The following is a 14914-nucleotide window of genomic DNA, read 5'->3' as shown; positions in this document are numbered from 1 at the left end:
GTGTATGATAAGAAAAGTGAAATGTGGTCAATGTCAGTGGCTATAATTTTTACTATATCTGAGAAAGCAGATCTACAAGCAAGAAGCCAATGGGCAAGAAGCAGAGGTGAGGGATGGAGGAGAGAATACACTAATGGCTCATGGGATCTTGGTTCTGGAGGCTCATTAAACCGTTGTTTTCCACATGGCTTGGTTGTTCAACCTGCTTAGTAATTAAAAGAATTCTAACTATTTCAGATGTAGAGGTAGAAGAAAAGGCTTTACAGAAAATATGATTTTGTGTCAAGTGGAAGAGCAAGCTTGATTTAATCTCAGACAAAACAAGTCATCCCACCTAAGTAAAAACCAAGTAAGGGTTAAGACACAACAAACTAGAAAACTGTGCTTAAACATAAAGAGATCTTATCTTTAAAGATTTCTGATAAGGTTCTTAGGTTCTACAATACTAAAATTTTATTTAGAATCTAAACCCTGACGTTTGTAAGGTAGTTTTCTACTAAATTCAACTAATACTAGTAAAAAAGTGACTATAAAAAAAGGCAAGAATGCATACCTTCCAGAAATGACAAGTTTTAATGACATTTAAGAAATATAATACAAAATGTCTAGCACAGTGCCTAACACAGAGAACAAATTCATTAAATAATAAGTTTTCCTTTCTTTCCTTTCTTAATAATAATCTCTAGTCTGGCTGAACTGTTATAGAAATATTTTTAGGTATTTAAAAAGCAAAACTTCCAACCTCCTCTCACCACCTTGAAAACTGATGCTAATGACAAAAAAGACATCATGGTTAAAAGAAAAAGATAACGAGTGACATAATTAGTAGTGAGGAATTCCTTAAATTCACTCCTTGCCAAGTCTCTTAACCCCTCTTACCTCCAGGATGGGGTAAAAATATACTTACCGCTAGGTTGCATAGTCAATGGACTAAAAACTGGTCAGGGAGTTAAGAGGTTTGGGATTTACCCCTGGATCCACCAATACCTTGCTCTGACCTCTGACAAGTCAGTTTCTCTGTATGTTAATTTCTCCATCTGTAAAATGGGGGTGGGAGGAAGGGGGACACTTATTACCCTGTAAAGGACTGAGACTTTACTGGTACTAACAAATTGGACTACATTATAAGAAAAGTAGGACATTTAGATATAATGTTTTTGCTTATTAGAATATCTCAGGGTTGGATAGTACTTTATGCTAAGTACCACAGGTTAAATTGAACTAAGCCTCAATATTCACAGAAATAAAAAATATAGATATTTGAGAATGGACTTGAGGATATGGGGAGGGGGAAGGGTAAGATGTGACAAAGCGCAAGAGAGGCATGGACATATATACACTACCAAATGTAAGGTAGATAGCTAGTGGGAAGCAGCCGCATAGCACAGGGAGATCTGCTTGGTGCTTTGTGACCGCCTGGAGGGGTGGGATAGGGAGGGTGGGAGGGAGGGAGACGCAAGAGGGAAGAGATATGGGAACATATGTATATGTATAACTGATTCACTTTGCTATAAAGCAGAAACTAACACACCATTGTAAAGCAATTATACTCCAATAAAGATGTAAAAAAAATAAATAAATAAAAAATACAGATATTTGCCACATTTGGTCCCATGCGAATATCAAATTTCCAACTAACCAGGTTAGGCCAAAAAATCAAAAGATACTAAAAATACATTAACACGGTGTTATAAACTGAATTACATACCACCCCCGCAAATTTGTATATTGAAGTCCTAATCCCCCAGTGTGACTGTATTTGGAGACAGGACTTTTAAGGAGGTAACTAAGGTAAAATGAGGTCATAAGGGTGGGGCCCTAATCTGATAGAACTGGTGTGCTAATGAAAGGGAAGCGTACAAGAGATTGACTGGTCTCTGTCTCTGTCTCTCAACCACCCCTGCCACCAACACAAACAGAGAAAATGGTCAGGTGAGGACATAGCCAGAAAGCCAGAAGGTGCTCTGTCTATAAGCCGAGGAGGGAAGTCTCACCAGAAACCAACCCCGCTGGTATATTGATCTTGGACTTCTAGCCTCAGGAGCTGTGAGCAAATAAGTTTCTGTTGTTTAAACCACCCCACTTGTGGTATTTTGTTATGGCAGTCCAAACACACTAATACACATGGTCATAGGACAAATGAAGCTATAGCAGTTCTTTAAGAGTACCTCATATAACACTATTCAGTTTTCAAGTTGTCCTAAAGAATCCTCACTCTTCCTTTTACTACAGTCTGATTGGTGGTAAAATAGAGCATAACAAAATAAAAACAACAAAAGAAAACCAAACTGGAAGTTAAAATTTTATCCTGTTTTGAATTGCAAGACTATTTTCCCTTGACGATTTTAGGCAAGTTGTTAATTGCATTGAACCTGTGTTTTCTAAATCAGTAAAGTAGGGATGCTCATCCCAATGCTACTTGCTTCACTAGGTTGCTGTGAAGAGCAAATGAAAAAATGGCTTTAAAAGTGCATAATAAAGATAACAGGGATCATTAAAGGAAAACTTGCTGTTTACTACCTTTCTCAGAGGGAAAGCTCAGATCCTGACTTATACAATGTATGTACTTACAAAAAGGACATAGGACATTAGAACCTCCTGTTACTAGTTAGCCCCTATGGATTCTCATATTCACATATGGATTCTCTAGTAATTCGCTAGAATTACTTCTGCTCTGTCCTTTCTCCCTTTGGCCTCCTCTTCTGCAGACTGGGACCTTTAAAAACTTTGGTAATGCATTCTTCTCAGGAGAAGTAAAAGTGCCTGTATTTATTCCAAAAGACAGTTAATGACACTAAGGGGCTAGAGTAAGAAGAGTAACCTGAATCCTTAAAATGGATGTGTCTGGAGCACTGAAACATTTAAGAGAGTAATCTCTGGAATTCTAGAAAATATACCCTCTTTGATTTCTAAGAAAAGAGTACAAGAGCATATTCTAGTAATATCTAAAGTAATGCTGTCCAATAGAACTTTCTGTGATGATGGAAGTGTTCTATATCTGTGTCATCCAATTGGTAGCCACTAGCCACATGGGGCTATTCAGCACTTGAAATATGGCTAGTGTGACTAAAGAGTTGCATTTTTAATTGTACTTAGTGCTCCCTAAACTTAAATAGACACATGGGGCCAGTGGCTACTGTATTGGGTAGTGCAAATCTACAGAACATAAAGACTCCGGTATTTCTGGAAACACTTGACGGAAAGATAACATGTAGTAGAAAAATCTACAAGGCCATGGAAGCATCCTTTCAAAATGTGATAAAACAAGCACAATAGAGCATCCCCTGAAGCAAGGAAAAGTCAAAAAAATTCTTCATATATTATATTAAGAAAAAACTTAGTTGTAAATTATCATTGTATATTAACAGTAATAATACTAATTATTAACATTATATAGCTATTATTTTTAAGTGTTTACTACGTACCAGATATCGTGCTAAGTATTTCAATAACACCATCTTGTTGAATCCTCACTAGTATGATACCACTTAGTATGGTATCATTGCCCCTTTTTACTAATGAGGAAATAATATTCAGAGAGGTTGAATAACTTTCTGAAAGGTTACAGTCAGTAGAAAGGCCAGGATTTGAACCTGAACTATGTTCTTAACTACACTGCCTTCTCCTCAAAAGCAAAACAAAACAAAAGCAAAAAAAACTAACAAAGATATATCTTAACAAATGCTTCTAACATAAAATAGCCCAGCTTGGACAGTCTACCCATTTTTCCTACAGCAAAACTGAAGCACTGATGCTTATGAGCTTGATCTGGATGCTGAATAATATGAGGCATATCTGGGATTTAACGAGGTGAAACTAGATTAAGTGGAGGACGTCCATAGGTGCCATGTTTCAAATATTCATAGAGCTTGGAAAATGTAAAAGAACTAATGCAGGCTTACATGCACATACTAATGAGACAGTGGGGATAGGCAGGAAGGGAAGAAGGGAACAGGGAAGGAGGAATGTTTCCCTCAGAAATGAAAACTGGAAAACAGAAAAATCAAACGTACTTCTGAAAATGCACTAAGACAAGACAGAACTGCATCAGTGGTAGAGAGCAACTGTGGTTTTAATAAACCATAATCCTATGCTGAGAAGCAGAGATCAAAACAGAAAAGCTGGAAGCAGAACACCTGTCCCACTGTGGTCACGGAGGACAAGCTACAGGGGAGGCAGGAGACAGAAAAGGGACTGGTCTGGGTTGTGCCACTGATTAGCCATGCCCTCTTATGAGAAAGTATTCCTAGTGCCTCTCAGCTGATTCTCTGCCTCCAGCTCTTCTTCATTTACTTTTACTCCATTCGGAGATAACGGTGTTGAGATGGTGATATTCCTCTGGGATGATCTGCCAGAAGAAGGGGGAAAGGAAGCAAGCCAGGCAATCCCTTTCTCAAAGACAGCAATAAATCCTGTCTTGTGCATGTAGCAGATGTGAACAAAGAAGATGGAACAGATTTCTTCTTAGTGATCATCCCTACCCCCATTCCCACTATAGCAATTATATATCTCTGCATTTGCACACAGAGAGAAGAACCCCAGAGAACATCAATATTCCTTTAACAAGCAAAACTGCTAGCAATGAATGGCTAATGAAAATGCAGAAAAGCCATAACTCCCTTTTGTCTTACAGGTAATCCTACTAGACTTCAACTATGTATAATGTTAACCTTTCCAGGGGGTGTGATCCAGGACACAGAAGAAGCTAACGTTTTTAGAATGCTTCTGGCTCATGTTTCTTGAACAGGGAAGAAGTTTAGTGGTACCAACGGTGTCACATCATACCTCCTGGCAGACATATATGGATCTGATATCATGAAATAAGGAATGTGCCACCATCATCACCACCATCGTCATTCCAGTCAATATTGGGAATGAAGCAGATGACAGTATGGGATCTCCTACTCTGCCAGTTAGAACACTTTGAAGGTAGAGCTTTATGTTCCAACTGAGGTCCTAGACTCTGAATAAGATACAGGCATACAATCTCATTTAAAGGAAAGCAACAAGGATACTGAGGGTTTAAGAAACTGAGGAGGTTTAACTAGGAGAAGAGAAGACTCAGGGGAAACAGGAAAGTTGTTTGCAAATATCTGGAGCATTCTCATGTAGAGAAGAGATTTGCTTTGCTTGCTCAATTACCCCAAGGGAGAGAACTAGGATCAGTGGGTGGAACCTATAGGTAGACAGGTTTCAGCTCATTACTAGGAGGAACTTGCTGGCAGTCGGAGGTAATCAACAGTGGAATGAACTCTCTGGGAAGGGAAGGTATGAATCTGCCATCATTGAGGGCATAGAAGTAGAAGTAAGATAATCTCTTGGTGGAAATACTAAATCATGAGAAGGAGGAGGGAGGCTGGACTAGGTAACCTTTAAAGGTCCTGCCCAAATCTGACAGCCTATAATTTTATGGGGGTATGGAGCTCCTGCTTTCATCATTACAACACTGTGCAACTTTAGGTTTGCAGCATAGACAGTGTACATATCTACATTACCAACTTTCTCTCTGAAGGCTTACAGAAGAGTGATGGGGGGGCAGAAGAAATAACAACAATATCAGTACCATCACCATGATCTTATTTCCCTTCTGCATCTTCATCTACCATATACTTGGCACTGTGGCAGGCACTTTATATACTTTATCGCTAATCTTTAAGAGTCCAGCTAGGCTATTGTGAGACTCTGAGCTGGTAAGATATCGTCTTTGGTTTTTATTTTCCTCATTTGGAAAAGGAAGGGGTTGAACTTTGCTATTCATTAAAGGGAACATTAAGGTCCCCTTTAATTTCCTTTATACTATGAGTCTGAAGGGGAAGTAGCACTAGGGACCCAGCTCAATTATTTCCTCCCTATGCACCACAGCTTAACCTGGCAGATACTATGAAACATCTTCCTTCTTTGGAATAATGAACAATGTGTGCCACCTTCATTTTACACAGTAAATATAGTAGTGAAAGGTTAAGTGTAAACAGAATTTTTAATAAAAAATTAAGTACATTTTGAACACACCAAAATGGTTAGTTAAAAGAAATCTTTAAAAAAATAAGTTCAATGTTTGCTGCAAAGTAACTTGTTCTATAAATTTGGATTTTATATTTTGGATTTTCTCTTATCACTTTGTCCTCCACTCAGTCTGTTGGGGTAATCAGTCTGTTGGTATGAACACAGAAGTATAGGTTTGAAAGGAATATTAAAAGTCATTTAGCTCAATGCCTTCTCCTCTCCCTGCCTCTAACTCCACTAACCCTAGCCAATGCTTGAATCTTCTAACATCCCTACCAAGTCTTTGCTTACTCTTCTAGTGATGAAGATCCCACATCTCCCCCGGAAGTTCCTTCCATTCTTGGCAGTGGACCTTGGCTTTAGGGACGTGATTCTCAATATTTTTTCTATCTCAGCAACCATGAGGGAATCCCAGAACACTTCCATCCATAACAGTAGTTTCACATACATCCAAATTTTAATAGAGGTTCTCTCTAGAGAGCAAGATGGTGATGGGAGGGAAACTTTCTCTTTGGTGTACTTCTGTTGGTAATTTTTTTACACTGCATATATATTACTTTAATACATACATGCATACGTTTTTGAAAAGTGGTCCAAGGGGGTAAATCTTTATCACAGTAGTGATGGGGGTTGGACAGGAACAAGTTCCCCTACAGGAACAACACAGAATGAGAGGCAATGGGGTGTTACGATTTGACACCTCCATCGGCTGTTAATATACGCAGGTGTAGAGTGGGCACTGAATTGACTGTAATATACTTGTTGTGGGGAGGGTGAATGCCCTCTAGCTCCTTGAAAACCATTGCTAATCTCTATCTCAACTGAGTAAGCCAGCTCTTCAGGCATTTTAAGACAGCTTTCATGTGTGCAAGGAAAGTTAACTGCCTTCTGGCCTCACCAAAGTTAAACTCAATGACTAACAGTATAACGTGTCTCACTGTGTAATGAATCTGCCTCTTTTTCCCTGCCATTCCGCTGAATCAATAGTACACTCTTCTACTTGGACCCTCTGCCTTCCAGTATTATTCTTCTATAGTCCGTTCATTTTCTCTTTATCATGATGGGAGAGCACACTTCCTAATTACTAAGACTAGTTACCTTACTCCAAGCTTATGGTTGTTTTTTACCAAATATCCCCAGATTTCCCTCCTCTACTATGAAGACTCTGCAGACAGACTGCTTGAGTTCAGATTTGGTTCTCTCATTTACTAGTTGTATAATCTTGGCTAAGTAACTTTAATCCCCTGTGCCTCAGTTTCCTCATCTGCAAAATAAAGACAACAGCAGCAATTAGCTTATACAGTTGCAGAAGTTTAACTAGGATACATATAAAGCACATAGAACAGTACCTGGCATACAGTGGATGCTCAAATCAATATTAATTTGTACTGCTGCTTCCTTCTCCTTCATCAGCATCATCATCATGCCCTACTACTACTTAGGAAACTTTCTTACTATAGGCCCAGAGTGTTTACTTGACAACTTCTTTTCATTAGATTTCTATGTTTCCTCTTTCTCAATCCAAAGCATTCTTGACATTTCATCTCTTCAACACAGTTCTCTCTGACAAACTGGATTACAGTCAAACTTTCCCACTTGGCATTCCTACTACTATGGCTGTTTTTGTTGCATTATGATGCACACTCATGCTTCATCAATTCACATTCCTCTTCTTTTCATACCTCTATTCAAAACCTATCTTCTAGAGCAGGGAGTAGAAAACTTTCTGTAAAGAGCCAGATAGTAAATATTTTCAGTTTTATGGGACATATGGTTTCTGCTACAACTACTCATCTCTGCCATTGTAGCATGAAAGTAGCCATACACATTAACAAATGAACACGGCTATATTCCAGTAAACCTTTATTTACAAAAACAGGCAGCCAGCAGGATTTGGCCTATGGGCCATAGTTTACTGATCCCTGATCTAGAGGAATCCTTCCCTAAATAACTCCGCCTGGCTGTGATCATTCCACTATTCTACTTCAAGTATGTACTATATTCATTTACAAATAGTTATAAACTTCTGAGTATTTTTTACGTGGTCAGTCTCCCACTTAGATTAGTGTACAGATCCTTTAAGGAAAGCTGTTATTTCATTCATTAAACAAAACGTAGCTAAGCCTAGGAGTAACACTGAGTGTTAAGAACATGAAGACAAATAAGTCCCAGTCTATGCTCACAAAGAACTCACAGATTAGTAGGATAGACAGCAACTCAAATACACTATCATAATACAATGTGATTTTTGCTATAAGAGAGATTTGCTACACAAAGTGCTCTGAGAAAAGAGAAAGGAATGATTGCCTTTGCTTGGGGAGAGGAGGAAAGCTTCACAGAGGACATGAAGTTAAGCTAGGATTGTCAGAAGAAAGATGAATAGGCATTTGAGGCAAAGGGAATATAGTACTTAAGACATGGAAATGGCCCATGTGTTTGGACAACAGCCAGCAGCTGCTGTAGAAGGAAAGTGGTAGGGTAAGCTACAGAGACAAATGACAGGAACTAAGGAAGATGAGAATACAAAGGTAAGTACCAGCAAACGGAGAGCCTCATTTGCCGTAATAAGACAATGGTATGTACACAATAAGGAGTCTGGTATCATCCCAAAGATTATATTTAAACATTCAATATCAAGATCTGATTTATTAATTATATTTTACACCCATAAAGGGGTTTTAACTTTTTCATATATTATTTTAACTTTTACATATATTATTTCCAATGTTCACAGAGCATCCAAACTTACATATCTACTAAATTCTGACTAATGATATGAACTAAATAATCTAAATAATGATTATGAACTTGTGATGTAGTGAGAAGGGTAAGATTTAGAAGCAAAAGATTCAGGACTAAATCTTGCAGTTTATAGTAACAACATTCGGAATAAGTCTCTTAACCCTTCATTGTTTCCATAAAAGAGGAATAGCAACAGTCCCTATTTCAAAAGCTTACAGTAAAGACTATTTGAGATAATTACATGAAGAGTACTTTGCAAACTATAAAAGAGTTGTATAAATGATGTGCAGGATTTGTGAAAATTGCAGGGTAAGTTGGCAAGAAAGGGTGAGATTTTTTTATTTACCCAAACAGCTTGTTGTGACACATACACTCACACACAGCCTGACAGAAGGTAACTCTCCATTTCTATTACATATAAGAACAGGTTCTGACCTTTTCGAGGATCTGATTTTTGCATGGTACCATCAGCTATACCCAATAGGAATTTCCTCCTTAGCAAGATGGAGACATCTAGAAGCAAAAGATTAAAAAAAAAAAAATTAGAAATGTGAGCTACTGTAGATTGAAGGAGACCTGCAGTGAAATTAGGTTTTAATCAGAAGAAACCAGCAGGCTGAACACCTAGAAGGGCTTCCCAAGGGCAGTAATATAGTTAGGTTTCCAGTTTCCAGGATCCTTCCCTCAGCTTTTCGAGTTCAGAACCCCAATTCTGTTAAAAATAGAACAGATTCTTCAGGGCATTAACAGGTCATGAAATAAGAATGGATAAACCAGAACGTTACTCTATTAACTCACTGTGAGAAAGATTAACAGTCACAAAACTAAAGTATTGCACACTGAAAACTACAAACATCACTGAAAGAATTAAAGAAAGAAGTAGAAAGACATTTACGTTCATGAATTAGAAGACTAATGTTAAGGTGACAATACTACCCAAGGTGATCTACAGACTCAAGACAATCCCTATCAAAATCCCTTTTCTGTAGAAATAGAAAAAGCCACCCTAAAATTCACATGCTATCTCAAACAGCTTAAACAATCTTGAAAATGAAGAACAATGTTGGAAGACTCACACTTCCTGGTTTCAAAACCTCCTACAAAGCTACAGTAATTGAGACAGTGTGGTACTGGCATAAGGACAGGCATACAGACCGACGGAATAGAGAGCTCTGAAATAAACCCTAATATATATGGTCAAATGATTTTTGACAAATGTGCCAACACCATTCAATGGGAAAAGGATACTCTTCAACAAATGATGCTAGGAAAACTGGATACCCTCATGCCAAAGAATGAAGATGAACCTTTATCTTACACCATATACAAAAATTAACTCAAAATGCATCAAAGACCAAAACTTAAGAGCTAAAATTATAAACCTCTTAGAAGAAAACATAGAGGAGAATCTTCATGACACTGGATTTGGCAATGATTCTGGAATGTGACATCTAAATTACAGGCAACAAAAGAAAAAAGATAAATCAGACTTCATCAAAATGAAAAACAATCTGTGTATCAAAGGGCACTATCACATGGATGAAAAGAAAACCTACAGAATGGGAGAAAATATTGGCAAATCGTTTATCTGATAAGGGACTAATATCTAGAATTTATAAAGAACTCCTACAATTCAATAACAAAAATACCTCAAACAACCCAGCTGAAAAATGGGCAAAGGACCTGAAGAGATACTTCTCCATTTATCTATATAGATGGCCAATAAGCACATGAAAAGATACTCAACATCATTAATCATTAGGGAAGTACAAGTGAAAGTCCCAATGAGATACCACTTCACACCTATTGGGATGATTGGGATGGTTATTATGAAGAAAAAAAAAAAGGAAAATCATAAGTGTCGGCAAGGACGTGGAGAAATTAGATCCCTTGTGAATTGCTAGTAGGACTAAAAAATGGTGCAGCTGCTGTGGAAAACTTTAAAAAGTTAAAAATAGAATTACCTTGCGAACAAGCTACTACCCAGACATCACTGGATCGTTTTTTTCAAGAGGGTAGACAGAATGGAATCCAGCAAGGAACCAGAACCTGTGCCATCAACGTCAGGCACGAGTGAAACTGCAGGTTGCCCTCCGTCTCCTATTGCTGACGATCCTTCAGCTCTACCATCTCCCACCTCCTCTCCCTCCTCCAGTCGGTAACTCTTCTTGTCTGTTCACTCGATGCCAGCCCCTGTATGCCAGCTGTTGTGCTGTACTACTGTACTTTTCAAGGTTCTGAAGGTGACCATTCTCTTGCTGTAATGCCTGGGCACCACACTTTTTACCACCCATCAACACTTCTACTGCAGAGTGTCTGCACGTCATTGCTCGTGGAGTCGTGAGGCTTGATCCTCCAGGCCCATATTCCCTGGTAGGCTGGATTTGTCTGCCTTCAAAGATTTCTGCCCTTTCAAGCATTCCAGAATTTGCCTGTGTTTCAGTGGTGCCTCACATTATGGAATCCTTTTACTCTCAACATTATTAGGGTCTATCTTAGGGACAAGTGGTGCAATCCAATTTCCTTTTGGCCCGTGGTGCTATTTTGTATTTCCCAGTGCTTTCAATGAAGCTTCAAGTAGACCTAAACTCCCGGCTACTAACTAGCCATGAATCGCACAATTGTTCATTGTTTGTTATTTGTGAGAAAATGACAGTAATTAGTAGAAAAAAAAAATAGAATTACCATATGACCCAGTAACTCTACTCCTAGGTATATACCCAAAAGAATTGAAAACAGGGACTAAAACAGATACCTGTATACTAATGTTCATAGCAGCATTATTCACAATAGCGAAAGGGTAGAAAAAATTCAAGTGTCCACCAATAAATGAATAAATAAACAAAATGTGGCATATACATAAAATGGAATACTATTCAGCCATAAAAAGGAATAAAATTCTGATACATGCTACAACATGGATCAATCTTGAAAATATTATGCTAAGTGAAATAAGCCAAATACAAAAGTATAACTACTGTCTGATTTCACTTATACTTGATAACCAGAATAGGGAAATTCATAGAGAAAGTAAGTAGAACAGAGGTTACCAGGGGCTGGGAAGAGGGTGGGGGGGATGATTTAATGTGTACAGAGTTTCTGTTTGAAATGATGAAAAAATTCTAGAGTTGGACAGCAGTGAAGGCTATACATCACTGTAAATGTACTTAATGCCTTAAAATGGTTAAAATGATGAATTTTATGTTATATATATATTTTTTAACACAATTATAATTAAAAAAAACAAGCAACAGGTGGACCTGCATCAGGGTTTGACAGCTCCATTCAACCATCTCACAACAGGAATACAAATTGCTTCACAGGGACTTTCAAGAAACTAAGTCCTTGAGTCACAGCATTCCCTTTCCTGGGTGGTCCTAGATGGAACCTGCTATCAATTTTCTTTATGACCTCCCATTTAGCATGTTTCCAAGCTAGACTATCTTCTGATAAACACATCCTTTTATTTGGATAATGTTACTATCTATATATAGCATGCAGTACAGATGGGCTCTGGATTTGAATATCAACTCTGTCACTAGCTATGTAAACTTGAACAAGTTACTAAATGTCTCTGGCCCTCAATTTCTGTATCTTTATTTTTTAATTTATTTAAAAATTTATTTATTTATTTATTTGGCTGTGTTGGGTCTTAGTTGCGGCACGTGGGATCTTCATTGCCACATGTGGGATCTTTTTTTGCGGCACACGGGCTTCTCTCTAGTTGTAGTGCACAGGTTCCGGAGCACATGGGTCAGTAGTTGTGGCATGCAGGTTCTCTAGTTGTGGCGCGTGGGCTCTAGAGTGTGCAGGCTTAGCTGCCCCGTGGTATGCGGGATCTTAGTTCCCCAACCAGGGATTGAACCTGTGTCCTCTGCACTGGAAGGAGGATTCTTAACCACTGGACCAGCAGGGAAGTCCCAATTTCTGTATCTTTAAAGCAAAAATAGTAGTATCTACTCCAAAGGCTTTGTGAAGGTTAAATGACATTCTCTATGTTAATGAATTAATACAAATAAGTGTCGACAGACAGAAATTACTTCCCCACTTCCTTAATTCTTCATAGTATTACTGATCACTGATGAAATCATAGTCAGTTCTCTGTCTCTGGGCTCCACTGGCATCCATACAATCATCACCACGACTCTCTGTAACTTGGAGGCTTGCTGGTATATCTATCAGAAACCTTCTCTCAAAGGCCAACATCCAAAAGAACAAAAACAAATGTAGACAAATATTTCTGCCTACCTCACAAACCTTTCCTAGAGGAGTCTGCCCTCCCCGAGGGCAGGTAGGCTTACTTTATATCCCACGTATTACCTAGCAGAAAAAAATAACTTTATCAATTTTTAAAATTGAATTTTCAACAATTCTAAGTTTTTTATAACAGGATCTTGCATAAATATCCAAATACACAAGTTCTATTTCTATACTTGTATTACAAAAACAATAAGGTAAAAACAGTAAGTATGGTTCTCTGTCAGTGATAAGAACCTAAGCAAAATATATAAGGTGTTACAGGGTGTGGTAGTGACCATTTCAAAGCCTGCTACACTATGGTGGGCTTATATTAAAAGTGCCAGAAATAACAGAATAAGTTCAATATCCCACCATGAAAAAATTCAATAATAAAGCTGATCTACCAGATAAAATCATATTACACAAATCAGAAAAATCTCCATTTAATTTTCACTTAAAAGCAAAATATCAAATCATCTAAAGATTAGAAAATAGCATCAAATCAAACTTCATATTCCTGACTTACTTCTAGACCACAGTGGTCAGACATTCAATTTCACCTTGCCTGAATGACCTAAACTCCTTCAACTATGCCACTTAGAACTGCCATCAGTAGATATTTATTAAACATGCCTAGGTATAAAATTGGAATTAGGAGACAGAACCATAACAGAACAAAGCAACTGAACGGTCAGGAAAAAAAATGGAACCATCATAGGAGAAGGGAACTAACTATATGATAGGTTCTGTGCTGAATACTTTAAAAACAACTTTTTGTTAAAGTATAATATACATATAATATACTGAGAAGCACACGCATCATACAGTAGCCAAGATATGGAAACAACCTAAGTTGATGAATGGATAAAGAAGATGTGGTATATATACACAATGGAATACTATTCAGCCATAAAAAAAGAAAACTGGCCATTGTGACAACATAAATGGACCTGGAAAGTATTATGCTAGGTTTGAATAAGTCAGATGGAGAAAGACAGTTACCATGTGATTTTACTCATATGTGGAAGCTAAAAAAACAAATGAACAAACAAAATAAAACAAAAACAAACTCACAGATACAGAGATCAGATCAGTGGCTACCAGAAGGGAAGCGAGTTGTGGGGGGTGGGGTGGGGGCGTGCAAGATGGGTGAAGGAGGCCAACTGTATGGTGACAAATGGTAACTAGACTTGTAGTGGTAATCACTTTGTAGTACACATAACTGTTGAATTATTATGCTGTCTACCTGAAACTCATTATTTTTAAAAAGTAAATAAATCGTAAGTATGAAACTCAATGAACTTTTACAATGTGTTTCCAAACCAAGAAAGAGATCATTACTAGCACAAAAGAAGTACTCCTTTGAGCCCTCTCCCAATCATTACTCCACCCAAGAGTAAGCACTATGTGGACTACTATTGTTAGGTTAGTTTTGCCTGCTTTGAACTTTATAGTAATGAAATTATATCTCATGTCCTCTTTTATGTCCACTTCGTTCCACTCAACATTTTGTTTATGAGATTCATCCACGGTGCCCTACTAAGGCACTTTTGTCTTCATTACTTGATTTAAAACACCCAACAATTCTGGCATTTCCCATTTAGGTTGGGGAAAAAAAAAGAGCTGAGGTTCTGAAGTTAAACAAGATTAATTAAAGCATCCAAGGGCATACGAGTACTGTATGGAAAGGCTAAAATTAAAGACTAATTTCAAAGTCCATCCTCTCTTTGGTTCCATTATGCTTGCCTACTATAGTTCAAAAGCAACAAGAAATCAATCCCTTCCCTAGTTTACTTTTCATAGGCCATATTATAGAGGGAAGTTTGGCAAACAGTCAAGTACTACGCAATGTAAGAAATTATTATTAGCACAAGAAAAGAGTTTCCTAGGGCAGTGGCTTTCAAACCTTTCTGATTGTGACCCACAGACT

The 14914-nt window shown here is 37.8% G+C and overlaps 1 protein-coding gene across 10 annotated transcripts in view; it reads right to left on the bottom strand.

The window, feature by feature from the left end:
- SCMH1 (Scm polycomb group protein homolog 1) overlaps nt 1-14914 on the bottom strand; it is a 200415-nt gene that overhangs the window by 147238 nt on the left and 38263 nt on the right. For 5 of the 10 annotated variants that reach the window (XM_033421987.2, XM_033421981.2, XM_033421989.2 and 2 more), the window contains exon 2: nt 9181-9258. The exons of 1 other annotated variant lie outside the window; for it this stretch is intronic. In XM_033421987.2, coding sequence (XP_033277878.1) covers nt 9181-9205 — 25 coding nt within the window. In that variant the 5' untranslated portion in view covers nt 9206-9258. Of the gene's footprint in view, nt 1-907; nt 1038-9180; nt 9259-14914 lie in introns of those variants that run through there. 4 more of the 10 variants (XM_033421982.2, XM_049706777.1, XM_049706793.1 and 1 more) reach the window with 4 other exon arrangements.

The sequence above is a fragment of the Orcinus orca genome, chromosome 1 (genome assembly GCF_937001465.1).
Source record: "Orcinus orca chromosome 1, mOrcOrc1.1, whole genome shotgun sequence".
Taxonomy (NCBI): domain Eukaryota; kingdom Metazoa; phylum Chordata; class Mammalia; order Artiodactyla; family Delphinidae; genus Orcinus; species Orcinus orca.
The sequence above is the reverse complement of the archived record's forward strand: the minus strand, read 5'-3'. Positions and strand labels throughout refer to the sequence as shown.